Here is a 24,567-nt window from a genome sequence, read left to right as displayed (position 1 = left end):
ATTTAGACCTGTAGCCCTTAAGGCAATGGAGGAGGCTGAAACTGGCATTTGCAAGTGGATCTAACTACTGGGTTACAGTACTGTCAATGTATTTGCTAGTCAGTGATGCAGAACTCCAGGCTTGTTTCGGGCTTCAGCGTACAGCCCAGTAGGAAATGGGAGGGGGAGACTGAGAAGGGGAGATCAGGAGGACAAATTGGGCTCCTGTGGGAGTGATAGTTAGACACAGGGTGGGCGTCCCAAAGAATCACAGGGACAATTTTCCCTCCCTAGTCCATTACATGCTATTAGTTTGATTACTCAGCAGAGGGGGCAGGTAGGTTGAGCTGCTATCCAGGAGAAACGTCCCTCCAAAGTCTATTCTGGCCTTGGTACTAGCATCATAATTTTGCAGATAAGGAAACTGAGGACAACGCTGTGACTTGACCAAGATCGCAGGTCTAAGTCTGTGTGTTGTCTGCAAAGCAGCCGTAACAATGCAAACATCACAGAATTGTGGCTTTCTGCAATGTGTGCCACTTAGCGAGTCCTTCTGCGCCCCTACCCATTTTCGCAGAATGTTAATAGCTAGCATTTGGAGATACTTCTTGCGTACCATGGTAGTGACTATTAATTCAGAAACTTCTCAACGCTTATCATCACTGTCATTTTGGCTGCCAGCAGCCACAGGCCTTATTAGTCCATAGCCATAGCCTTTATCTCGGACTAATCACCCGACTATGTCATCACCAAGCGCAGCGCAGGAGTCCCCAAGATGTCCCTTCTGAACGTCCTCCTTTGATTTGTTCTCGAATCAGTGCACAGCACGACCGATGCCAGTCCGTAGGGCTCCTAAAACGACAGGCCTAGAACTGAGAACGGCAGTCATCGCAATCAGAACAATGGCGGCAGTGGATGGGGGGGGGGGGGGAAGGGCGCAGCGCTAGGGGCAGATCCGGGTCTCGAACCAGTGAGTCATGCTTTGCGCAGGCGCAGAACGATCCGCGCTCGTCTATTAGGTGAACTCGCGAGAGGTGTGGTGTGCGCCAGAGGCGTTGGAGGCGGGCTAGATCCGCGCTGTGGGGTGGACGTGGGCGGGCAAATTAAAACACTCAGCCCAATGGAAAAGAAGGGATCAGGTGCCCGGGGCCACACAGGTCGCCGGGAATTAGGCGGTGCGAGCCAAGGGCGGAGTTTGAGAAAGGGGCAGCGCTCAGTGAGTAGCGGGGAATGGGGGCGGGGGGGGGGTGTGGAGGGGGAGGGGGAGATTGGCCAGCTTTGATGGCCGTGTGGAAAGGGGGCGGTGGCTTGGAACTGGCGGAGGGAGCTCGGTTAAACGTTAGGCTCTGAGAAGGGGGTGGGGTCTAATGGATTCTGCTCGAAAGGGGCAGTCTTCTGAGCAGCGGGACGCTGTGAAAGGATCGGGTCGTGATCAGAAGGTGTGGAAGGTGCGGGTTCGGCCCGATAGGAGGTGGAGTTGAGTGGGTCTTTAAGGGTGGTGCCGAGGCCACTGCAGCCTGGCCTGGCAGTCTAGAAGGGTCTGTGATTGTCCGGGGAGATAGGCTGAAGAGGGCAGGTTGCGGAAGCCAAGCGTTCTGGGCGAGGACTAGAGGTATGAAAGGGCTTGGGAAGTAGAGGGGTGGGGGGCGGTGATTGGAAAGGGCAGGTCTTAGAAGAGCCGGATTGAGCCTGGGATTACCTTGTTTAATGAAAAGGCAAGATGAGGGAGGAGAATCGTATAAAAGCAGCGAGGTCCAGGAGAACAGAAGACACCAGGTTTCCTCTGTGGCAGAAGACGGCCTTGAGGGGCGGGGTTTAGAAGGCACTGGTAGGGAACAGCGCGAAGGATGCGGTCTAGAATGGGGGCGGGGCCTGGAAAGGGTTAGAGATGTGGGGTCCTCTGGATACTCCAAGGACCTCATCACCAACCTACACCCCTGCTAGAGCCGTTCCAGGAGCGAAGGCCCTTCAGCCATGACCTCCACCGGCCAAGATTCTTCTACCAGGCAGCGAAAGAGTAGGCACAATCCCCAGTCGCCCCCTCAGGACTCCAGCGCCACCTTGGTAAGGCTCCAGCCCGGCCCTGATGAGTGGGGGGAGGGAAAGCCAGCCAGCCATGTCCAGATTCTGATCTTTCTCTCTGATTGGCAGAAGCGAAGTGTTAAGAAGGGTACTGTATCCCACTCCAGCCCCAATCTAGCAGAGGTAAAGAAGAAAGGGAAAATGAAGAAGCTCAGCCAAACAGTTGAAGAAGACCTGATCGTGGGGCTTCAAGGGCTGGTGAGAGAATCCTGGCTGCAGTTTAGCCTTCTTTACCAAACAAAACAATGATTTTCCCCATGCTGGACAGTATGCAGTGTTTTCTCTGATTGGGGACCTGAATGAATCTGTGTTTCTTTCTTTGCCCCTGCAGGATCTGGACCCCGAGACAAGAGTATTGGTTGGTACTGGATTGGTGTTTGATGAGCAACTAAATGACTTCCACTGCCTTTGGGATGACAGGTGAGGCTGGGACCTCCAGATTGTCCCCACAGTAGAAAATTTACACATTTGCCTCCCCTCCACCAAGCAAGAGTGAATCTGTTCTTATTCTGGCTCATAGTCCGGAGGCAGATGATTTAGGGAGGTGGGGATCATTCTTGAAAGAGTTTTGTTTTAAGCTAACACATCTATCGATGTGTCTATTGTGTGCCAAGAGTTGGTGATGTATGTGAACAAAATAGAAAAATCCCTTCTCAGCTGATTGGTGAGTATGAGGGGAGGTCATTAAACAGCCAACAACAGTGTTAAGGTTTTTTTTTTTTTTTTTTTTTTTTTTTTGCTTTTCGAGACAGGGTTTCTCTGTGTATTTCTGACTGTCCTGGAATTCTCTCTGTAGACCAGGCTGGCCTCGAACTCACAGAGATCCGCCTGCCTCTGCCTCCCAAGTGCTGGGATTAAAGGCATGCGCCGCCACTGCCCAGCTAGCCTTAAATCTTTGGTGATAATCCTGTCTTAGCCTTCTGAATGCTGAGATGACAGGCATGAGTTACCTACCGCACTTGACTAGAAGTATTTATTAGAGGGCCCTAGACTAGTTAGCATGCAGAGTCACAGAGCCTCCCTTGAGAAAGAGACAGTTATACTGAAATATACTTCTCATCTGCTCTACTTTCCAAAAGAATCTGCTTATTCCTTTTGGCTCTATGTTCAAAACATATTCGCTATCTGACTCTCATCGATCGGTCCCCTGCTTCTAGTTTCCACATTGAAGCCTAAAAAATGTTTCAGATGATGTTCCCCTCCTTAAAATACTTCAAGGGCAGAGCATTGCTCTTAAGGTAAAGTCTGAATTCTTTATCCCGGCCTCTAAGGTTCCACATGATTTGGCTCCACATCACCCTTTGTGACCTAGTCAGCCAGTCCTTATTTGCTTCAGTTCACTTCGCCGACACTGGTCCTCTTGCTGTGCTTTCCGCATGCCAGACACCCTCTAGGCATGGGTCTTTACCCTTGACTGATCCCTCTTTTAATTTTCACAACTGTTGAGATTCTCCTGTCTGATCTTAGATATCTTACCAGCCTCTGTGATGGTCTGTTAATCATTTCACTAATATTTACAAATATAGTGGCTCTCTCCCCGATCCTGACCTAAAACTAACTCATGATGTCAAAAGCTTTCATTTATGGTCTCCATTTGTTAAGGAGCGAGGGATACAGCAGTAAACCAAACTGCCTTCAAAGTCATCAAGAAAAGTGTCAGAGCAGGGCTGTGCAGAATAACTGAGCTGGGAGGGAGAGGAATGTTTGAGGGGAAGGAGTGTTGTCATTTTTTTTAATACAACAGCCAGGGAAGGCACTGCTAACATTTGAATAAAAATACTGGGGGAGGGACATTAAGGGAGTGAGCCATGGAGTCATTATGGAAAAGAGTGTTCTAGACAAAAGAAATTGACGTCTACAGACCTGACTGAAAGGTATGTGTTCAATTGAAGATCAAGGAGACCATTACAGGTGAAATAAAGTGAAGGATGCGGCCTGCGACAAGAAACAGGGTCAGAAAAAGGATGGGGACACGGTTTTTAGGGCCTTCCAGCTCTAATAAAGATTTCAGGTCCTACTGGGAATGGAGTAGGAGCTACAAAAGGGTTTTGACTTTTCACCACTGTCTGACTGCCATCTACAGAAGGGGCTGTTGGGGGAGGGGGTGTAGAGGTAGGGAGGTTCTTGAGACGGCGACATGGCAGACAGCTCAGACTGGAGCTTCTGCTGGCGTGAATAGTAGCAGGGAGGAAAGTGTAAGACTTCAGAAATGACAAGAGGAAAGGCTAAATGGCACAGGTAAGAGGTGAGCAACTATGGGAGGCGAGCTGGGAGGTATGGCTAAAGCAGACGTAGTTCGTAGTGTCTTACTTGGCTGGGTGGGTTATATGACTGCATCTCCACCTCCCCAGTTTCCCTGAATGCCCTGAGCGGCTCCATGCCATCAAAGAGCAGCTGATCCTGGAGAGCCTGCTGGACCGCTGTGTGTCCTTTCAGGTGAAGCCCCCCAGCATGCGGGTGGTGGGCAGGGACCTGGCAACACCAAGACATGGCCTATGCTCTAGCCCCTTTATTCCTCATGTCTCTCCAGGCCCGGTTTGCTGAGAAGGAGGAGCTGATGTTGGTTCACAGGTGAAAACTTGGGAGCTTGGTAGGGTGGGAAGAGGATGCCCTCACCAGGACAGAATCCCATAGGCTCTGTGGTCGGCCTTGGGCAAGTCACTGAGCCTCTCTAAATCTGTTACTGCTCAAAAACCTAACTTCCAGCCAGGTGTGATGCTGCATGCCCATAATCTCATTACTGGGATGTGAAGACAAGACAATCAGGAATTCAAGACAATCCTCAGCTATATAGCAGGTTCAATCTGGGTTACATGAGACCCTGTCTGAAAAAGCCTCTAACCACCCTAAAGAAAAGAAATCTCAGTTTTTCAGGAGGGTCAATATGTGTGTCAGGTACCTGACAGCATCTAAGATCCTAAGCCTCTGATGGGCTAGTGTTCTTATAATCTGGTTAGTTAATTGATGGTGAATGTCTGGCAGAGTGATCAGGAGGCTCCTAGGAGGCTGTAGGAATTCAAAGGAAGAGGCCTAGTACAGTGTGGTTCACATAAAACTAGCTTGGCAGAGAGTATCTGAGTTGAGCTCCAAGAGGCAAAAATGGGGGTGAATCCAACGAAAATAAGGGCTGAGGTGGGCTAGAGGAGAAATAGGAACCGTGGCCTACATCCCAACCAATCCCCTAGGTGGGCTGGAGGTCTTATTTGGCCAGAGACCTGGTTTGTAGAAGGTATGGCCGGGGAGGAAACAGGGCTCTCAGACCTATCCCCTATCTTGTGTCCCCAGCCTGGAATACATTGATCTGATGGAAACAACCCAGTACATGAATGAAGGAGAACTTCGCATACTAGCAGGCACCTATGATTCCGTCTATCTGCATCCGGTATGCATGAGAACTGTGAGGTCAGGGTGGGGCAGCAATTCCGGGGTCTCCCATGTCTGTGCCAACTTCACTGTGGGAAGAAAGCTAAGTTGATAGGCCACTTCTTTCTCATTTCTTCTCTTTGGTCTCTAGAATTCATACTCATGTGCCTGTCTGGCCACAGGCTCTGTCCTCAGGCTGGTAGATGCGGTCCTGGGGGCTGAGATTCGGAATGGCATGGCCGTCATCAGGTAGGACTCTCAAGCATTTGACTTCTTACATTTTTATTTCATTTTATTTGTTTTTTTTTTTTTAAGACAAGGTTCCTATGTCTAACCCTGGCTGTCCTGGCTTTGTAGACCAGGCTGACCTCAAACTCAGAGATCTGCCTGCCTCTGCCTCCCAAGTGCTGGGATTAAAGGTGTGCACCACCGCTGCTACTCACATTTAAAAATAATCTTTCTACCTAATGGTGCATGGAGGTAATACTTTTGAGGTGGAAGGATCAGGAATTCAAGGCTAGCTTGAACTACATTGTAAATTTGAGGCCAGCCTGGGCTACATAAGCTACTTTCTCAAAAAATAAAGTCCTTCTCTCAAATGTAAAATGTGTTAGCTCGGGTACTATGTCTTCATATGGTCGAAGAGTCAAATGACATGAAGGGGAATTCAATAAAAATTCTCTCCTATCCTTGGGGATGTGCTCCTGAAAGATAGTCATTATAACCAGTAACTTCTGTGTCTTCTCACAGATAGTCTTGTGAGTAAGTAATAAGTATCATAGTTCACTGATTCACAGGTATGTGTTTCTTTTCTATCTGGAACATCTTGAAATCCAATGTAGCCAACAAACCGTGACATCTCAGATTTTAGCCAATAGCATTTTCTGTTTTGTTGTTGCCATGGAAAATCATAGAACATCTTGTCACAGCTGACTTTCTAGAACTGATAAAATGCAGAAGATGGCCTTTGTGCTTTCCACTCCTTTTTTAAATCACCAATGCTAAAAAGCACACAGTGTGCTCCCTTCCAGACTGGAACTAGCTCTTGTAGACCAGGCTGGCCTCAAACTCACAGAGATCCACCAGTTTCTGCCTCCCGAATGCTGGGATTTAAGACGTGCGCCACCACCGCCCGGCTGAAAGCTTTCTCTTAATATGTGTTATACCTGAGTGAGATGCCATTGTGAAATATACTTTTTTGTGGGGGTTGGAGGGAGAGTGTTGAGACAGTTTTTCTGTGAAGCAGTCTTGGCTGTCCTGGAGTTTACTTTGTAGACCAGGCTGGCCTCGAACACGTAGAGATCCTCCTGCCTCTGCCTCTGCCTCCCAAGTGCTGGGATTAAACCACTGCCCAGTGGTGAAATATACTTTTTAAGTTAGGCATTCTCATGCTGGTGGGCATTTTGGTTTCAGTCATTTGCTGCTTCAAACTAATACCATAGCAAATAACAGTGGACCATTTATGAACATAGCAATTTTTACTACATAGGTTTCACCTAAGGCCATGTAGCAAAATGGCTGGGTATGGGAAAATATGTGTGGACAACTTCATTTTTTATTTTTTGAGACAGGAGTTTGAGCTATATATTTTCTTGCTTCAATGTCTTTGAGTGCTAGTATTACAAGCACGTGCCACAATACCAAATGGGTGCATGGCTATATTTTCTTTGTTTCTTTCTCTTTTTTTGAGACAGTCTCACTGTATTGTTTTGTTCTCCAGACAGGGTTTCTCTGTGTAGGGTTTCTCTTTGTCCTAGAACCGGCTCTGTGTAGACCAGGCTGGCCTCTAACTCACAGAGATCCGCCTGCTTCTGCCTCCAAAGTGCTGGGATTAAAGGTGTGTGCCACCAGTGCCTGGCATATGGGTACATTTTAATGGTTATTTTTAAATCTTTTTTGGTGAGAGCATTGGATTGGGGGTTGTGAAGCTTCAGAAGCCACAGTTACTCAGTTGCTGGCAGATTCACAGAATCTATGCTGAAAGAATTGGGAGTGTGGGAGGAAGACTCCCAAACCTGTAGCCTTCCCTTTTCTGCTTAGGCCTCCTGGACACCATGCCCAGCGCAGTCTTATGGATGGGTACTGCATGTTCAACCATGTGGCTGTGGCTGCCCGCTATGCTCAAAAGAAGCACCGCATTCAGAGGTCAGCACCAAATGACAGATGGAATTGGGGTACCATGGTCTAGGCTGTTCCTCCATATTTCACTTGATCCCCTGTACAAAACTCCCCTCTTTCCTGCTCACAGGGTTCTGATCGTGGATTGGGATGTGCACCATGGTCAAGGAACGCAGTTCACCTTTGACCAGGACCCCAGGTATATCCCAAGTCCCACCCTAAATACTGGACTCCTGGCTACTTGTTAGGCCCAGTCATAGGTGTTAGGAAGAAGGGAAGGGCATTCATGTTCTTTAGTTGGCCGGGACTGAGGAAATGCGCTGCTTTCTGGTTGTCTGCTATCTCCTAATTTTACTCTGAAGCAAGAACTGTGGAGTTCCCATTTTACAGATGGTGAAACTGAACCTTACAGGTTACAATGTCGTGCAGAGAAGTGAAAGAGGTGGGGTTTGAATTATAAGTATTTGGAGATCTTGTTTAACAATTTACCCCCAAGCTGGAGTGGACCCCAAATTAATACTTCATTTGTTTTCAATTATGACAGTACTTCAAACTGTTCTTTACTGTTAAATAGGAGGCTGGCAAGATGGCTCAGCAGGTAAAAGTGCTTGCCTGACAACCTAAGTTTGATCCCCAGGACCCACATGGTGGAAAGACAGAGAACCAACTCCTGCAAATTGACCTCTGACCTGCATATACATACCATAGCATGCACACACACACATACACATAAAATAAGTTGACACTTTAGGTTTTAGCCTCATAGATTTTTATGCATATGTAAATAGTCACCTTTATTAATAATATACTACCAATGTGACAATTCTCCACATGTTCATTGGTAACTTTATTTCATCTAACTATTGGGGATACTTTTACCATGTTGGTGCTACAAAGCATCTTATTCTTTGTAGAATATTTCATTGCATGGTTGTACTTCTGGTCAGTTAATCCTGGGACATTCAAGATACTTCCCAGTTTTTGCTAGTATAAACAATTCTACTATGAATAGTATTAAAAATATATAATTTATATCTTTAGGTATATCTGCATAATGAATTTCTAATAGTGAATTGCTGAGTCAGGCAGATCAACATGCTTTAAGGTCTGGTACATGCTTTAAGGTCTGGTACATACTGCCAAACTTTACTCCAGAAGGGTACCAGTTTATCCTCCTAGAGAAAATAATTAAGTCCTTGCCACTAGAGGGAGTATTATATTGTAAGTAGTAGTTGTTTTATGTGGTCCTTCCATCCAACTTATTACATTACTTGTACTCTTGTGGTCCTTGGTCGTATCTAGATGCTTTTTTCTTTCTTTTTTTTTTTTTTTTTTTTTGGTTTTTCGAGACAGGGTTTCTCTGTGGTTTTCGAGCCTGTCCTGGAACTAGCTCTTGTAGACCAGGCTGGTCTCGAACTCACAGAGATCCGCCTGCCTCTGCCTCCCGAGTGCTGGGATTAAAGGCGTGCGCCACCACCGCCCGGCTAGATGCTTTTTTCTTTACTTTCTTTTTTGCTTTACTATTTTCCAGCACTTGGTGCTGATGGTAATTGTATTTTTCGCTTCTTTCTGAGTTACCTGTTTTGTTCTCTGAAAGGCTTTCGGTTCTTCTCTTTTTCCCATATGGTATTCCACATGAACTCTAGGTCCTGTGAACTTCTCTTTAGCAGTGGGTTGGTATTTTACATCTGCAGTCTTACACCTTCTGTCTTTGCACATGTTCTTTTTTTTAAAATATTTATTTATTTATTTATCATATATACATTATTCTGTCTACATGTATATCTGCATGCCAGAAGAGGGCACCAGACCCATTACAGATGGTTGTGAGCCACCATGTGGTTGCTAGGAATTGAACTCAGGACCTTTGGAGGAGCAGGCAATGCTCTTAACCTCTGAGCCACCTCTCCAGCCCTTTGTACATGTTCTTATATTAGATCTTTGATAATTATTTTCTCTGTTCTCTCAGACTCCTATTAGATGTTAAACCTCCTGGCTTGATCCTTTATGGAATTTTGTTTTGTTTTGATTTGACTTTTTTTTTGAGACGGGTCTAGCTCAGACTGGCCTCTAACTCTGTATATAGCTAAGGATGACCTATTGTTTTTAAGTGGGGGCAGGAGCCATTTGATAGTCCAGAGTCAGGGCAAGTATGTAGCTGTCTGGGATAATTGTCCCTTCCTCTCTGCCTGTGAAGGCTACATGCTGACAACAGGTCTCAACTCTGCCTCTCCCACACAGCTGCCAGGGAGCCCAAGACCTTTGCCACATCTGCCCCTCTAAATGGATCTCTTTTGTGTCTCTGCTACATATACATAGTTTCATCTAATCCACTTTATTCTTAGAGTTGTAACTTAATTTTTATTTCTCTGCCTTTTCAGTTCTGACTTCTGGCTCTAAACCCTCAATCCTAAGGGATTGTCTGGACTTTATTGCGTTGAACTCTTGATTTTCCTGCCTCCACCTTCTGAGTGCTGGGATTATACCATGTGCCACCAGGCCTAGTTTATATGACACTAGAGATTGAACCTAGGGTTTCATGCATGTTAGGCAAGCATTCTACCAACTGAGCTACCAACATCCACAGCCCTGTGTAGCTTTTTAAAAATAAATCTTTTGTAATTTATGTGTATGGCTATTTGGCCTGCATGTATGTCTGCGCCATGTGTTTGTCTAGTGCCCTTGGAAGCCAAAAGAGGGCGCTGAATCCCTTGAAACTTGATTTATCATTATGAGCTGCCATGTATGCTGAGAATCAAATGCAGGTCCTTTAGAAGAACAAAAATCTCTTAATTGCTGACATCCCTCCTCCCCTATCCAGCTTATTTCATGTTTTCTATCTCTTTTTACTTTTGCTCAGTGTCCTGAGAGATGGCCTCAATTCTGTTTGTAAATCCTCCCTCTGAATTATGTACTCTTGGTTTTTTTTTCTTTTGAGATAGGGTCTTACTGTGTAGCCCAAACTGGCTTTGATTCTTATTCTCTATAGTCCAGGCTGGCCTCCAACTTGAGATCCTCCTCTCTCAGCCTACTAAGTGCTAAAACTGCAGACATGTGCCAACCTCTCTAGCTAGACATTCCTTTGATCAGCACAAGCATTTTGTTTCTCACTTGTTCTTATACCCTCTCTTTGCTGAGCTAGTTTTTATAGAATAAGAATTAGAACTGGGTGGTGGTGGCACACGCCTTTAATCCCAGGACTCAGGAGACACAGGCAGGAGGATCTCTGTGAGTTTTACAAAGTGAGGTCCAGGACCACTAGGACTGTTCAAAAGAGAACCCCTGTCTCGAGCAAACAAAAAAAGAAAAGAAAAGAAAGAGAAAGAAAGAACTAATTAGAAGTGCCCTAAACATTCTACATCCTTCCATTCCATATTGTTATGTCTCTTCATTCTGAGGCTAACTGAATTATCTTCGTGGTCCTTTTTTATATCAGTGCCTTTCCTCAAATGTCTACTTTTACCTATTTATACCTCAAATTTAAGGGCTGTTCTTGGGGCCATCATGAGATTACTGTTCTGTGCTATTTATGGGTCTGTGTTCCTAAAAAGCATTTCCCCAGAATGGAAACAGAAGATGTCTGTTGATACAGATCTCAGGTTTAGGGACTGTGGGAAAAGATCCAAGCACTAGGTTGCAGTTTGCAAATACCAGGAAAAAATAATGTCTTTTTTGGGTGGAAAGAGGGCATACATCTTTGATTTAATTTTATTTTTATGTGTATGCCTAAGTGCATGTATGTGTGCCATGGGTATGCATGACTCTGCAGATGTAAGAAGAGGGAGTCAGATCCCCTGGAACTGGAGTTAATAAAGGTGGTTGTGAGCTTCCATGTGGGTGTTTGGAACTGAACCAGGGTCCTCTACAAGAGCAGTAAGTGCTCTTAAGCAACATCTCTTTTTTTAATCCGTCAGCCTTGATAAAGGTATGTGTCACATCCCCTGGATCTGGAGTTACAGATGGTTGTGAGCCACCATGTGGTTGCTGGGAACTGAACTCAGGACCTCTGGAAGAGCAATCAGTGCTCTTAACCACTGAGCCATCTCTCTAGCTCCTCACTTATTTTTCTAATTTAATCTCTGGCTCCTTCTGTCATCTCTACTATTTTAATGCTTAACTAATTTTCCTGTTTTTATCTTCTTAAGTTTTGTATTCTTTATTTTGTTTGTTTGTGGCTTCCTGGATTAAATGCTTCAACATTAATAAATTCATTGGCCATTTTTTCTTTCTTTTTTTTTTAATATTTATTTATTTATTTTGTACGAAGTTAGCCAGAAGAGGGCACCAGACCTCAATACAGATGGTTGTGGACCACCATGTGGTTGCTGGGAATTGAACTCAGGACCTTTGGAAGAGCAGGCAATGCTCTTAACCGCTGAGCCATCTCTCCAGCCCCCTATTGGCCATTTTTTCATCCATATCTACACCTACTACTCTACTCCTATTTTATTTCTGCATGAATTCTAGAATGCATCTTTTAATTAGCAATTATTTTTTAGAAAAGGTATAGCTCAGTGGTAGAACGGTTTTACACAGTTTTGATTTGGGTTCTATCCCTAGCATTTTAAAAAAAAAGCATTAACCTCAATATCATGTCTGAGAAAATGAGCCTTGGCTGTCCTGGCACTCACTGTGTAGACCAGGTTTGCCTTGAATTTACAGAGATCTGCCTGCCTCTGCTTCCCAGGCGCTGGGATTAAAGGCTGTTTTTCTGTTCTCTGAGGGGGGTTCTTGTGGAGTTGGGTTTCTTCGGGTCTTTGCTTATTTACCCCTGAGGGCACTTACTCTCCAGTAGGTTCTCTTCCCTGCTCAGTACTTCACTGAATGTTTAAAGTCAATATTTACCTGTCGGTGTCAAAAATTTGAAAATAATATAATTAAAGGCTAGAGAGAAGCTCAGTGGCTAAGAGTACTGCTTGCTCTTCCTAAGGACCTAGGTTCTAGTCCCAGTACCATATGGCGGTTCCTGTCTGGAACTTCAATTTGAGGAGACCAGTTGCCTTTTTCATCTCCACAGGCACCGGGCACATACATGGTATACACAGACATACAAGAAAGCCAAACACATAAAATAGTACAATTAAACAAACAAAACCAAATAATCCAGACTGGGCATGGTGGTTCTCCATGAGTTCAAGACCAGCCTGGTCTGTGTAGCAAGTTGCAAAACAGCCAGAGCTATATAGTAGAGATCCTGTATCAAAACCAAAACAAAAAATCCTCCTCTACCCACTCAGACCAGAGGTGCTTTGTGTTCTTGTTCTCTCCTCCATTACATCCCTACTGCAGTTTCCCCTCCATCCACCCCTCTCCATCCTCCCCATAGACCTCCCCTAGATCCACTGCTTCTCAGTTTCCTTTCGGAAAAGAGCAGGATTCCCAGGGCTGTCATCCGAACACAGTAAGATGAGGCACAAACCTTCAGATTAGGGCTGAACAAGGCAACCCCATAGGAGGAAAAGGGCCCCATAAGCAGGCAAAAGAGTTAGAGACATAGAGACACCCTCTATTCCTCCTGTTAAGAGTCCTACCAAAAACTCCAAGCTAAACAACCACAGAGAACCAAGCATAGACCCATGCAGCCAGGTTCACTGATTGTTGCCTCAGGACTAAAGCTTTTTATAAGGCTTTCATTCCTCAATTTCAAGATACTTTTCTCCAATTTTAAGTATCATTTTCTATTTTTTAAATTGCATAGCTATATTATTAGCATATGAAGATGTCTTTCTTGAATTAGTCTAGATTCTCTGCTCACTATTTCATTTCCTATAGAAAGGCGGGGGATGCTGCCTCAGACTCCTAGAACAAGGCAGGGTGTAGTTGATCAGATAGATGGTAACAGGACAGACAGATGGACAGATAAATGATAGATACTCATTTTGTCTTCCCCTCACGCCCTCTGTGTACTTTCTGTTGGAATATGACCATCATGTTCTTTTAGTGTCAACCTGAATATCATGCCTTTTTAAGCTAGACTCTGTTCTTCATATCTTTTTATTTATTTTTATTTTATGTGCATTGGTGTTTTGCCTGCACGTAAATCTGTGTGTGAGGTTGCCATGTGGGTGCTGGGAATTGAACCCAGGTCCTCTGGAAGAGCAGCCAGTGTTCTTTACCTCTGAGCCATCCGTCCAGCCCCCTCATCATGCGTTTCTACCCAGAACATGTACATGTGTCTTGTCAGTTTGCACCTGCAGGTTTTATCAGTCAGAACATTTCCAGCATCAGTTTTGTGTGTTGGTCCCTCTCGCCCCTTGGGCACTTTCTCACCTATGAAATAGCAGTAGTAGCCGGGTGGTGGTGGTACATGCCTTTAATCCCAGCACTCGGGAGGCAGAGGCAGGCGGATCTCTGTGAGTTCGAGGCCAGCCTGGTCTAGAAGAACTAGTTCCAGGACAGGAACCAAAAGCTACAGAGAAACCCTGTCTCGAAAATCCAAAAAAAAAGAAAAAAGAAATAGCAGTAGTAGAGGTGGCTTTGTGACATATTAAGGAAAAAGGACTGTCCTCACTGACTTCATGACAGCATCCTTCACTTTAGCTCCACACACAAAACCAAGCCCCATCTTCCCTCATTCCTGGCCTCTGCATCTCTCCAATTCTTTCAGTGGAATCACTAGGTTCCCCAGCATGGACTTGAGGCTCTTTACAGCCCAAGCTGGCTTCTGCAAATAAGTTCCCTCAAGACTCCTATGGACCTCCAGTGCCATTATTACCTTGGGATAATAACACTGGAGGGAGCAATGAGAAGACATGACTTAGAGTTTCTCACAGGGTCATCATTGCCCAGGTTCTTGGGTCAACTCAGTAGCTCTTGAGACCTTGGACTTGAGTCTGAAATTGGGTGGACACTGGAGAGGCAGCAATATTTAGTGACAGGAGGGTTCTGGTGGGAGGTCAATGAGTATGTAGAAAAAATGGGCAAAACACTGGGGGAGGATTAATGAATGGGAAAGTGAATAAATTGGTGAATGAATAGAAGGGTAAATGAATAGAAGAATTGAGAGTATAGATTGGGAACTGGAAAAACTTATGAGAGGGACTGAATGGAGTAGTTGGTAAAAACAGCTTGTTGAATAAATCCCTGCAGCTATAGGTTGGGAGCCTTAAGTTTGTCTTTTTCAATTCCTTTATTTTTTTCTGTGCTGGGGGATGAGTTAACACATGCTATGTAACCCCTCAACATTTCTTTTCTCTGCCTCTAGTGTCCTTTATTTCTCCATCCACCGATATGAACAAGGTCGGTTCTGGCCCCACCTTAAAGCTTCTAACTGGTCCACAGTAGGTTTAGGCCAAGGCCAAGGATATACCATCAATGTACCTTGGAACCAGGTCAGTGTCTTCCCACCTAAAGTGAGCCTAGTGCTGCCCTCCCACGGGCTCAAGAAAGGCGACTGTCATAGCATGTTTCTATGTCTGCAGGTGGGGATGCGGGACATTGACTACATTGCTGCATTCCTGCACATCCTGATGCCAGTTGCCTTTGAGGTCTTGGAGAGTCAGGAAATTTGGGGGTGAGGGGCAACACTGAGGGGTGATGTTCTATGAAGGCATGCGTTCTCACATAGTGTGTTCTTTCCCTCAGTTTCAGCCTCAGTTGGTCCTGGTGGCTGCTGGATATGATGCCCTCCAAGGAGACCCCAAGGTAAGGCAGGTTCTCTGGGGTATTCTCAGTTTCAAAGGAGAGTATTCTGAGCTTCATGTTCCCGTAGGGAGAGATGGCTGCCACTCCAGCAGGATTTGCCCACCTGACCCATTTGCTCATGGGTCTGGCAGGAGGCAGGTTGATTCTGTCCCTGGAAGTAAGTAACTCACTTTTATCTAACCCTGTAGATAAAAGGCTTAGAATTTTTATATTTTTTATTGTTTGTATATACACATATATACACTAAGCCACGGGTACCGTGAGTGGTGGTCTGAAGACAACTTGGGAGTTGGTTCTCTCCTTCGACCACGTAGATTTTTTTTGGGGATTGAACTCAGGTTATCAGGTTTGGTAGCAAGCCCTCTTATCCTCTGATCCATCTCACTGGCCCACTTGAAGGCCTAAGAACAGATCTTTTGGACCTTGGGGATAGAGTTAAAAGGTAGAATGCTTATCTGATATATGCAAGGGGTTCCATTCTCAGAACCACTAAGAACAAAACAAGAACTTTCTTGTATATAAGAAGTCCCTGGGGACCGAAGAGATGCCTAGTGGTTGAGAGCACTTGCTGTTCTCGCATAGGACCTGGGTTCGAGTCCCAGCATGGTGGCTTGCAACTATCCATAACTCCCGTTCCAGGAGATCTAATAGGCACACACATACACATATACAGGCTACACATTCATAATCATAAAGCAAATAATTGATTTTAAAAAAATTTAATGGGATTATTTTGGTAAAGTTGTTCCTTGCTCAGCCTTACTACTTCATACGTCTTTGTGTCTCTATAATCACTTTACATCGCGGTCCCATGAATCAAATGATGTTACCCTTAAAATTTTGTGTCACTTCACATAGTACGTGCCCAAATATTGTTACTGTTATCAATATCCTTCCCTGGTAATATCTGACCCTCTGCTTGCCTCCCCCAATAACTCCTTCCCCAGGGTGGCTATAACCTCCATGCCCTGGCTAAGGGTGTCAGTGCATCACTCCACACCCTTCTTGGAGACCCTTGCCCCATGCTGGAGTCCCCTGGTGTACCTTGTGCAAGGTGAGCCTGGGAAAATGGGAAAGGAGAGCCCTTATTGCCTGCCTGGGGACCATTTAATCACATTTCTGCCTCTCCCACCCCCAGTGCCCAGACTTCGATCTCCTGCACTCTAGAAGCCCATGAACCCTTCTGGGAGTTCCTTGTGAGATCAGGTGGGGAATGGGCACCATCAGCATCAGACATGGAATGAGCTATTGGGGCTATTCTCTTCCAGATTTCCTCTTGCTTTCCTGGGTTGCCTTGGTGGGGAGGGCTGTGTGGGTTTTAGGCCTTGTCTAGGCCACATTTGTCTCGGAATATGATGGGATCCAGATTCAGGAAGTAGGGTGATCTGAGCCCCTCTTTCTAGTCGAGCCCCGGGAGGAAGATGAAGTGGAGGAAGACAAGGTAGAAGAGGAAGATGAGGGCCGCTGGGAGGCTGCTACGCTGCCACTGGATACATGTAGATGGCCAGTGCTGCAGGATCGCACTGGGCTGGTCTATGATGAAAAAATGATGAGTCACTGCAACCTATGGGACAAGTATGTCATCAGAGGCCTGGGTTAAGTGGTGGTTGGATCACTCACCTCAGTCACTAAACCCCTGCCCCCCCACTACTAGTCATCATCCTGAGACACCTCAGCGCATCTTACGGATCATGTGCTACTTGGAGGAGCTGGGCCTTGCAGCACGCTGCCTCATCCTACCTGTGCGGCCTGCCATGGATGCTGAGCTTCTTACTTGCCACAGGTCAGACCCTGTGCTGGGGTGGACCAGATGCAGGACTATAGGGAAGTTCTAGGAGTAGGGCCTAGGGCTCTCCTCCAAGGTGGGTAGAGCTACTGCTCACCTAGAGAGGTCCAAATTCTTATCTGGGGATATGCTTGTGGCTAGTTGTTCCTCTGTCTCTCCAGTGCCGAGTACGTGGAGCGGATTCGGGCCACAGAAAAGATGAAAACCCGGGAGCTGCACCGTGAAGGTTCCAGCTTTGACTCCATCTACATCTGCCCCAGCACCTTTACCTGCGCACAGCTTGCCACGGGCGCTGCCTGCCGCCTGGTGGAAGCTGTGCTTTCAGGAGAGGTGCGTCTTCTCTGGAGCCAGTGCTGTTGGACTGAAGAAATGAGGTCCTGAGATCAGGTCCTGAGGAAATAGAGAGGACCACCTACCCCTGCTTAGGAGGACAGAGGCAGTGGGAGAGGTGCACCCCAGAGTGGGTACCCTGGTAGCCGGTAGAGAAGACAGGAGAAAGGGAAGGGAGGAACAGAAAGGACAAGAGTGAGGGCCAGAAATCCAGTCTCGCTCCTCTCTCTCTGCAGGTTTTGAATGGCATTGCAATAGTGCGTCCTCCGGGACACCATGCAGAGCGGGATGCTGCTTGTGGTTTCTGCTTTTTCAACTCTGTCGCTGTAGCTGCTCGCCATGCCCAAGTCATTGCCGGACGTGCCCTGCGGTAAGGGCTCTCCAGAGACCCCAAAGCCTGATCTTGGAAGAAATCTGGACACTGCTTTCCCATTCAGTCTTACTTGGCAGATCCATGTACAGCCCAGGAGCTTTCATAGAAACAAGCAAGGGTCCACTGGGTAGCACTTGACCACAGACGGGACAGGAGGCTTGTGTTAGTGTCACCAGCCCATTCATTCATTTAGATGCTTAATAGACTAGGATCCAGGATATTACAGCAACATTCCTGAGCCTTGACAGGTCATTCTAACAGAACCCAAGCCTAGGCTTCCAGGGCTTACTCCAAAAGACTTAGGGTTTGGCATGTGACATTAGCCAACCAGGCCTGGAGTTCTATTCCTTAGTCAGTCCTCAGAAGTGTCTAGGACCTAGCCTCAAGTACTTGTTTCTGCCCATAGTAAAGCCCTTAGATGGCCGGGCGGTGGTGGCGCACGCCTTTAATCCCAGCACTCGGGAGGCAGAGGCAGGCGGATCTCTGTGAGTTGGAGACCAGCCTGGTCTACAAGAGCTAGTTCCAGGACAGGCTCCAAAACCACAGAGAAACCCTGTCTCGAAAAACAAACAAACAAACAAACAAACAAAAAAAGCCCTTAGAAACCAAGATTGGGCTTTTAGTCTTAAAATGCTGGCCAATGTTTTCTCAAGATACTCATAGTCCTGCTACTTGGTAACAAATGCTTCTGAAGACCCCAGGAATCTAGCTAGCCAGAGCCCTCCTTCTCCTAGGGCTAAATGTCCTAGACTGCTAAAAGGAGCTGTTTCCCTCCCCAGGATCCTGATCGTAGACTGGGATGTTCACCATGGTAATGGAACTCAGCACATGTTTGAGGATGACCCCAGGTGAGGGATGGGACAATGAGCGGGATGGTGCTGTGGGAGGGTGCTGAACCATCCTTTCAAGGCTGTTTGGAGTCCTTAGCTTGTCATGGCCGCCTTCTCATTTTATTCTCTCCCTGGCAGTGTATTATACATATCCCTGCACCGGTATGACCGTGGCACTTTCTTCCCCATGGGGGATGAGGGTGCCAGCAGCCAAGTAGGCCGAGCCGCAGGTACAGGCTTCACTGTCAATGTGCCCTGGAATGGACCCCGCATGGGTGATGGTGACTACCTGACTGCCTGGCATCGTCTGGTACTTCCCATTGCCTATGAAGTAAGGCTCTGGTCATTATGTGACATCTGTGTAGGTGGCAGCACTATCTGCCTCCTCAGCATGTGTGTTTGACTACCAGATCATATGTTGGCTGTTGGGACAGGGGTGGCAGTGATGTCCTTATATATCTTTCTGACCATGCACATATGACTGTGTGTAAGTGCTCTCTCTATATGACATTTTATATGTGAGCAGCTGTCTTGGCTGTATGTATATATATATGTGTGTGTGCCTTCTGGATGTCTGCCATCATGAGTGCATGGTTGTGAGGGCATCCATAAGGGATGCTGTCTCTGTGGAACTGTGTGTACAAGGGAGGCAGGAGATGAACACGTGTGTAATGTTGCTCAGTGACTCTTATCTTTATGTGATATGTGTGATGCTGTATGCCACTGAATGCTGCTGCATTGTGCTTGCTAGCCTGAGAGAGATGCTCTGACTGTGGGAGGCTGGACAGAGATCATCATCCTTGTCTGTTGGATTGGGTCTGGATGTCTCTGTTGGGTCTCTCTGAGTGCTCTGACTCAGGGGTGGCCTAGCTGTGTGTGAACTGGAGGCAGGACCAATGGCATATGTGTGACTGACTCCATGAGGACGCAACTCTGCAAGTCTGGGCGCAGGAGTGTGCTTTTAGATTTGCATGCATATGGCTGTGCTCGGGGAGCAGAGACTACCCTTTGTGTCTGTGCAACTATGTGTGAGTAATTGCTTCCTGTGACCATGAACAGGGTGTGTCTGACCATTCTAACTGTAGTGACTGTGCTGCACATCACTGTGCCTATGCAGAGGTGGCCGTGTCTTAATTGTCCCCATGAGAAACCGAGTATATGTGTATACCTGGTATGATTTGCAGCCCTGCCAGTGTGGGACTGTAAGATTGCAAGTGGGGGTGTATGACATTTGTATTAGTAATATTATTTGTAGAAAAGCCTGCATCATGTGCCTGTGTGTCCCATATTTGACCCTTATGTGTGTGAGAGAGGACATGTCTCTGTTTCTCTTGTCACTATCTCTTGCCATCTGAGTTTCCATGTTTCTTTGTCTCTGTGATCCATATCTATCTCATGACTCTACCTCATACCCCCTTCTGTCAATTTATAATGTTTACAATATCTTTTTTTAAAACTTTTACTTCTATTATGTGTTTGGATGTTTTGCCTGCATATATATTTATGTATCACATGCATGCCTGGTACCCATGGAAGCCAGAAAAGGGCAGCAGAGTTACAGACAGTTGTGAGCTGCCATGTGGGTGCTGGGAATTAAACCCTAGTCCTCTAGAAGAGCAGCCAGCTCTCTTAACCTCTGAGCCATCTCTCCAGCCTCTGTCTCCCAAGATTGTGAGTTTCTGGCAGGTATACCCTTATCTCTAACAGGCTGGCCATGTCTGTTTCTGCTGGGTCCTCTGTCTTCCTGTGCTCACATCCTCTGGTTTCGAACCTGCATTTTCATGCTTTCATTTGCCCTCATTCTCATCACTTACTGCCTACCTAAGCTTTATGCCCATGTTTCTCTTCTCTGATTACTGCAGTTTAACCCGGAACTCGTACTGGTTTCTGCTGGCTTTGATGCTGCACAAGGGGACCCACTGGGTGGCTGCCAAGTGACACCTGAGGGTTATGCCCACCTTACTCACCTACTGATGGGCCTTGCCAATGGCCGCATTATCCTCATCCTCGAGGTAACTCTCTTGATCCCTCTTTCCAGGGTAGGAGGGCAGTTTGGAAAAGTTGGCTCTGTTGGTCTTTCAAGTTTGCTTGGCAAAACAGCACTGTGAGGCAGTCTGTTTAGCTCATTTCCCTCTCAAGGTCAGGGGATCTAGCTGGCTATGATGGTGCATACCTATAATCCCAGCACTTGGGAGGAGGACGCAGGAGGATGGGGTCATCCTCAGGTACATATCAAGTTTGAGGCCAGCCTGCGCTCCATAAAACCCTGTTTCAAAAGCCTTAGCCCCCCCCCCCCAAAAAAAAAAAACAAATCAGAGAATTGAGTGGAATAGTAACTAGTCTGAGGTCACACATTTAATAATGGCAGAATTGAGACTTAAGCATTTGCCTCTGGGGGGGCTGCTGTTCCCCACATATGAATTGTTCCTAACATGTTAAGAGAGACAGAGTATAAATTCACTGACCTTTTAAAGTGACTGGTGCCTCCAGCCTTGTTCCTGGGTTTCCTGATCTACAGATGGGGCCGTCTAAGTAAGGTGGCATTCCTGGCATCCAGTGTGTGCTGGAAAGATGCTCTGTCATCTACTGTTACATCTTTCGGACATTAACTTAACCTTCTCAGCAAAGTTGTGTGCCGTTTTTGTAGATTAGACCAGTAAGTCCCAGAGAATCTAACTGGCTTATGCAATGTCCCACTTAGGTTTGCACAGTATTTCTTATGGAAGGTTAAGGATGTTGGTTAGGAACAAGAGCTAGGAACAGAAAGAGCTGGTGCTGTCTGGCATGTACCAAGGGCCTAGGCGCAATTCCTTGGTCACACCCACAACAACACAAACTTTTTGGTGAGCCCAGGTTCAAATAACAGCCCTGCTTCTTCAATTGCTGGGACCACAAACAAGTCGTCTAACTGTGCTGGGCCTTGCTTCCCATATGTGTAAAAAGAATAGAAGTTTCGATCGAGCAGGAAGAAACTCAAGTTAGGGGATCACATAGAATATTAGTTGTTCCTGTCCCAGGTCACAACAGGCACTCATTATGGATCTGCCATGTTCGTTTGTGTGGGTCAAATCTCTGCTATCTATGATGTGAGGTCAGAGGTTCCTGAACACTGTGAAGATAGGTATGGCATAAGGGTGCACTTCTGTATAGATTGAGCATCTGTCATTGTGAGGATTGTATTAATATACATAAAATATTTAAAATAGGGTCTAGCTCACAGCAAATAACAAATGTAAGCAATTGTTTATTAATACTGTTACTAGTATTGCTATTGTTGTCTTGCACTTGACAGCACAGTTTACATTCCCCCAACAGCCACCTCGCACAGTGAGTGCTGCCCAGTGTACAAATGTGTGTTACACTCATTTTTCTCTGGTATCACCCTCTAGAACAAGGAGGAGAACAATTTGGAGAGCCAGGATATCTAACCCTCAATTCCCTGATGAACCCTCATTGAATCCTTCCCTCTCTTTTACAAAGGGTGGATATAACTTGGCGTCCATCTCTGAATCTATGGCTGCCTGCACCCATTCCCTCCTTGGAGATCCACCACCCGCACTTACCTCACTGCGACCTCCACAGCCAGGAGCCCTGGCCTCAATCACTGAGACCATCCAAGTCCATCGCAGATACTGGCGCAGTTTGCGGATGATGAGTGAGTGGCCAAATGGTGGGGCGCATGCCCTTAATCCCAGCACTTGGGGGACAAAGGCAGGCGGATCTCTGTGCATTCAAGGCCAGCTTGGTCTACAGCCAAGGCTACACAGAGAAACCCTGTCTTGGAAAACTTAAAAAAAGGGGGGGAAAACTTAAAAAAGGAAAGAAAAGAAAAAGCAGAATGAATGATAGCCAGGCGGTGGTGGTGGTGCTTTAATCCCAGCACTCGGAAGACAGAGGCAGGCAGATCTCTGTGAGTTCAAGGCCAACCTGGGCTATAAGAGCTAGTTCCAGGACAGGCTCCAAAGCTACAGAAGAAACTCTGTCTCGAAAAAAACAAAAAAAGAAAGAAAAAAGAAAAAGAAGAATGAAAGAAAATTGAAAATAATAAGGGAATTCAAAAAAGGGAGAGTAAAGGCAGGAGAGGGGTGGTATTCACACTCAGGTGTCTTTTCCATTATTCCAGAGATGGAAGACAAGGAAGAATGCCCCAGTTCTAAGCCTGTCATCAAGAAGCTGCCCAAAGCAACCAATCCTGTGTCAGCTAAGGGAATGGCCACACCTTCTGGAAAGGGTCCAGAAGCAGGCATGAGGAAGACTGCAGCAGCAGCATCTGCAAAAGAATCTCTGCTAGGCCATACTAAGTCAAAGACAGCTAAGGCCGTGCTTGCTCAGGGCCAGTCCTCAGAACAGGCTGCCAGAGGAGCTTCACTGGACCAGGCCACCTCAAAGGAGACTTCTGTGAGAGGAACCACAATGGACCAGCATGCCTCAGCAGAAACCATAAAAAATACGCCTAACCAGAACACCATCGAGGATCCTGTGGGAGAAACTGAGCCAATCCGAACTCCCCAAGCCTCGTGCGCAGACAAGCAGACTACAGAAGCTTCCCCTGTGCAGGGAGCCACAGCCCAGCAGTCCCCAGACCCAGTGAGCAGTCTCAGTGGGTGTCTCAGCACTTTGAAACTAAACAGTGCAGCTCTGGTAAACTCTGCCACGCCTGGGAAGAGGGTGGGGGAGTGAGAACTGGGCATTCTCAAATACATCTTTTCCTTCTGTTTCTAGGAGGTCTGTGACTATGAGGCGGACCTTCTAGGAGAAGCAGCTGGAGGGCAGGACATGAACAGCTTGATGCTGACACAAGGATTTGGGAACTTTAATGCCCAGGTGAGCTCAGAGAGAGCCTGGGGTTCTGGCTGCTGTTTCTTGTCTATTCACGCCTCCAGATAGGAACACACGTGATGTATGTGGAGAGGTGGAATCTTTTCCTTACCCGGTTTTACCTACCCACTCTAGGATGTCTTTTATGCTGTGACCCCACTATCCTGGTGTCCCCACTTGGTGGCAGTATGCCCCATTCCTGCAGAAGGCCTGGATACGGCCCAACCATGTAAGACCTGTGGGACACTCCAGGAGAACTGGGTGTGTCTGACTTGCTATCAGGTATGGAGCAAAAGAAGGGAATTGATCGGGTAGAAGCTGGCTCAGCAGCGAACTTGAGCTGGTACGGCTCTCACACACACCCTTCCACCGCAGGTGTACTGCAGTCGCTATGTCCGTGCCCATATGGTCCACCACCACGAAGCCTCTGAGCACCCGTTAGTCCTCAGCTGTGTTGACCTGTCTACCTGGTGTTATGTCTGCCAGGCTTATGTCCACCACCAGGTGAGCCTGGGAAGGGTGGTTAGCCCATGGACACTGGGCCCTGTCCCTCTCTACCTCATATCCCTTCTGTCATTTGGTAAGAGGAGAACACAGAGCCCTTTGCATGGCTGCCCTGTGGGTATTGGCAGGAATCCGTAGTCTGTGAGATGCAGTAGCTGAGGGCTTCAGTGGTAACAGCCTCTTTGTGGTTACAGAAGAGCCACCTTCACATTCATCTACCTTGTCCCTGCTTTTCCCTCAGGATCTCCAGGAAGTGAAGAGCGCTGCTCACCAGAGCAAGTTTGGGCAGGACATGCCCCACTCGCACTAAGTCCCAGAACATGCTGCTGCCTTCTGAGGCCCCAGACAGCAGCTTAGTACACTGCAACCTGTACCTTGGATGAGGGTGGCCTCACTTGAACCCATCCTTGAATATCCTTTGTACAGTGCTTACTTAAGTGCACATCCTTTTAAAAGGACTTATAATGTTCAGTTGTAAATCTGCCCCTGCTCACTGCCTGCTCCAGGAACATTACTGTTCTACCCCAGAAGGAAGGAGGGACAACTTAGGAGCTGAAATCACAAGGATGACATGGAAGGGTACAACTGGCAGTTATAGCAGGCTTGCATATTTAATAAAGTTTAAGTTGTTACAAAACCTGAAGAAAGCTTTTTTTTTATTTTGAAAAACCCCTCATTCCCAGCCACCACAGCTGACAAAAAAGGGAGGGGAGAAGAAAGCGGTGGGGTGGAGGGATTGT

General features: G+C 46.7%; 1 protein-coding gene across 9 annotated transcripts; it reads left to right on the top strand.

Annotated features, from left to right (window-relative positions):
* Window positions 1-1,007: 1,007 nt before the first annotated feature.
* LOC121442580 (histone deacetylase 6-like) lies at window positions 1,008-24,464 on the top strand. 9 transcript variants are annotated; one of them, XM_041644170.1, is made up of 29 exons: window positions 1,018-1,195; window positions 1,924-2,043; window positions 2,131-2,259; window positions 2,393-2,481; window positions 4,413-4,497; window positions 4,592-4,632; window positions 5,347-5,443; window positions 5,576-5,673; window positions 7,465-7,569; window positions 7,673-7,741; window positions 14,747-14,873; window positions 14,964-15,029; window positions 15,127-15,186; window positions 15,254-15,343; window positions 16,134-16,240; window positions 16,325-16,392; window positions 16,590-16,761; window positions 16,841-16,969; window positions 17,134-17,302; window positions 17,539-17,672; window positions 18,455-18,523; window positions 18,644-18,836; window positions 20,368-20,517; window positions 21,986-22,160; window positions 22,629-23,092; window positions 23,228-23,329; window positions 23,459-23,605; window positions 23,699-23,827; window positions 24,069-24,464. In XM_041644170.1, the coding sequence occupies exons 1-29, from the start codon at window positions 1,100-1,102 to the stop codon at window positions 24,135-24,137; spliced, it is 3,549 nt and encodes a 1,182-aa protein (XP_041500104.1). In that variant the 5' UTR covers window positions 1,018-1,099; the 3' UTR covers window positions 24,138-24,464. The 9 variants fall into 9 exon arrangements, with proteins under 9 accessions (XP_041500107.1, XP_041500104.1, XP_041500099.1 ...); XM_041644165.1 differs by having other exon boundaries at window positions 1,019-1,195; window positions 2,134-2,259; window positions 22,629-23,146; XM_041644164.1 differs by having other exon boundaries at window positions 1,019-1,195; window positions 22,629-23,146.
* Window positions 24,465-24,567: the final 103 nt, after the last annotated feature.

The sequence above is a fragment of the Microtus oregoni genome, unplaced genomic scaffold (genome assembly GCF_018167655.1).
Source record: "Microtus oregoni isolate MIOR12 unplaced genomic scaffold, Mior012 000092F_000, whole genome shotgun sequence".
Lineage (NCBI taxonomy): Eukaryota > Metazoa > Chordata > Mammalia > Rodentia > Cricetidae > Microtus > Microtus oregoni.
The sequence above is the reverse complement of the archived record's forward strand: the minus strand, read 5'-3'. Positions and strand labels throughout refer to the sequence as shown.

Bases quoted from the DNA above. Each gene is read 5' to 3' on its own strand.
- LOC121442580 (XM_041644164.1), top strand. From the start codon at position 1,100: ATGGAAAAGAAGGGATCAGGTGCCCGGGGCCACACAGGTCGCCGGGAA. The intron at 2,044-2,130 runs GTAAGGCTCCAG...TCTGATTGGCAG, and splicing joins AGGACTCCAGCGCCACCTTG to AAGCGAAGTGTTAAGAAGGG. The intron at 18,837-20,367 runs GTAAGGCTCTGG...TGATTACTGCAG, and splicing joins TACTTCCCATTGCCTATGAA to TTTAACCCGGAACTCGTACT.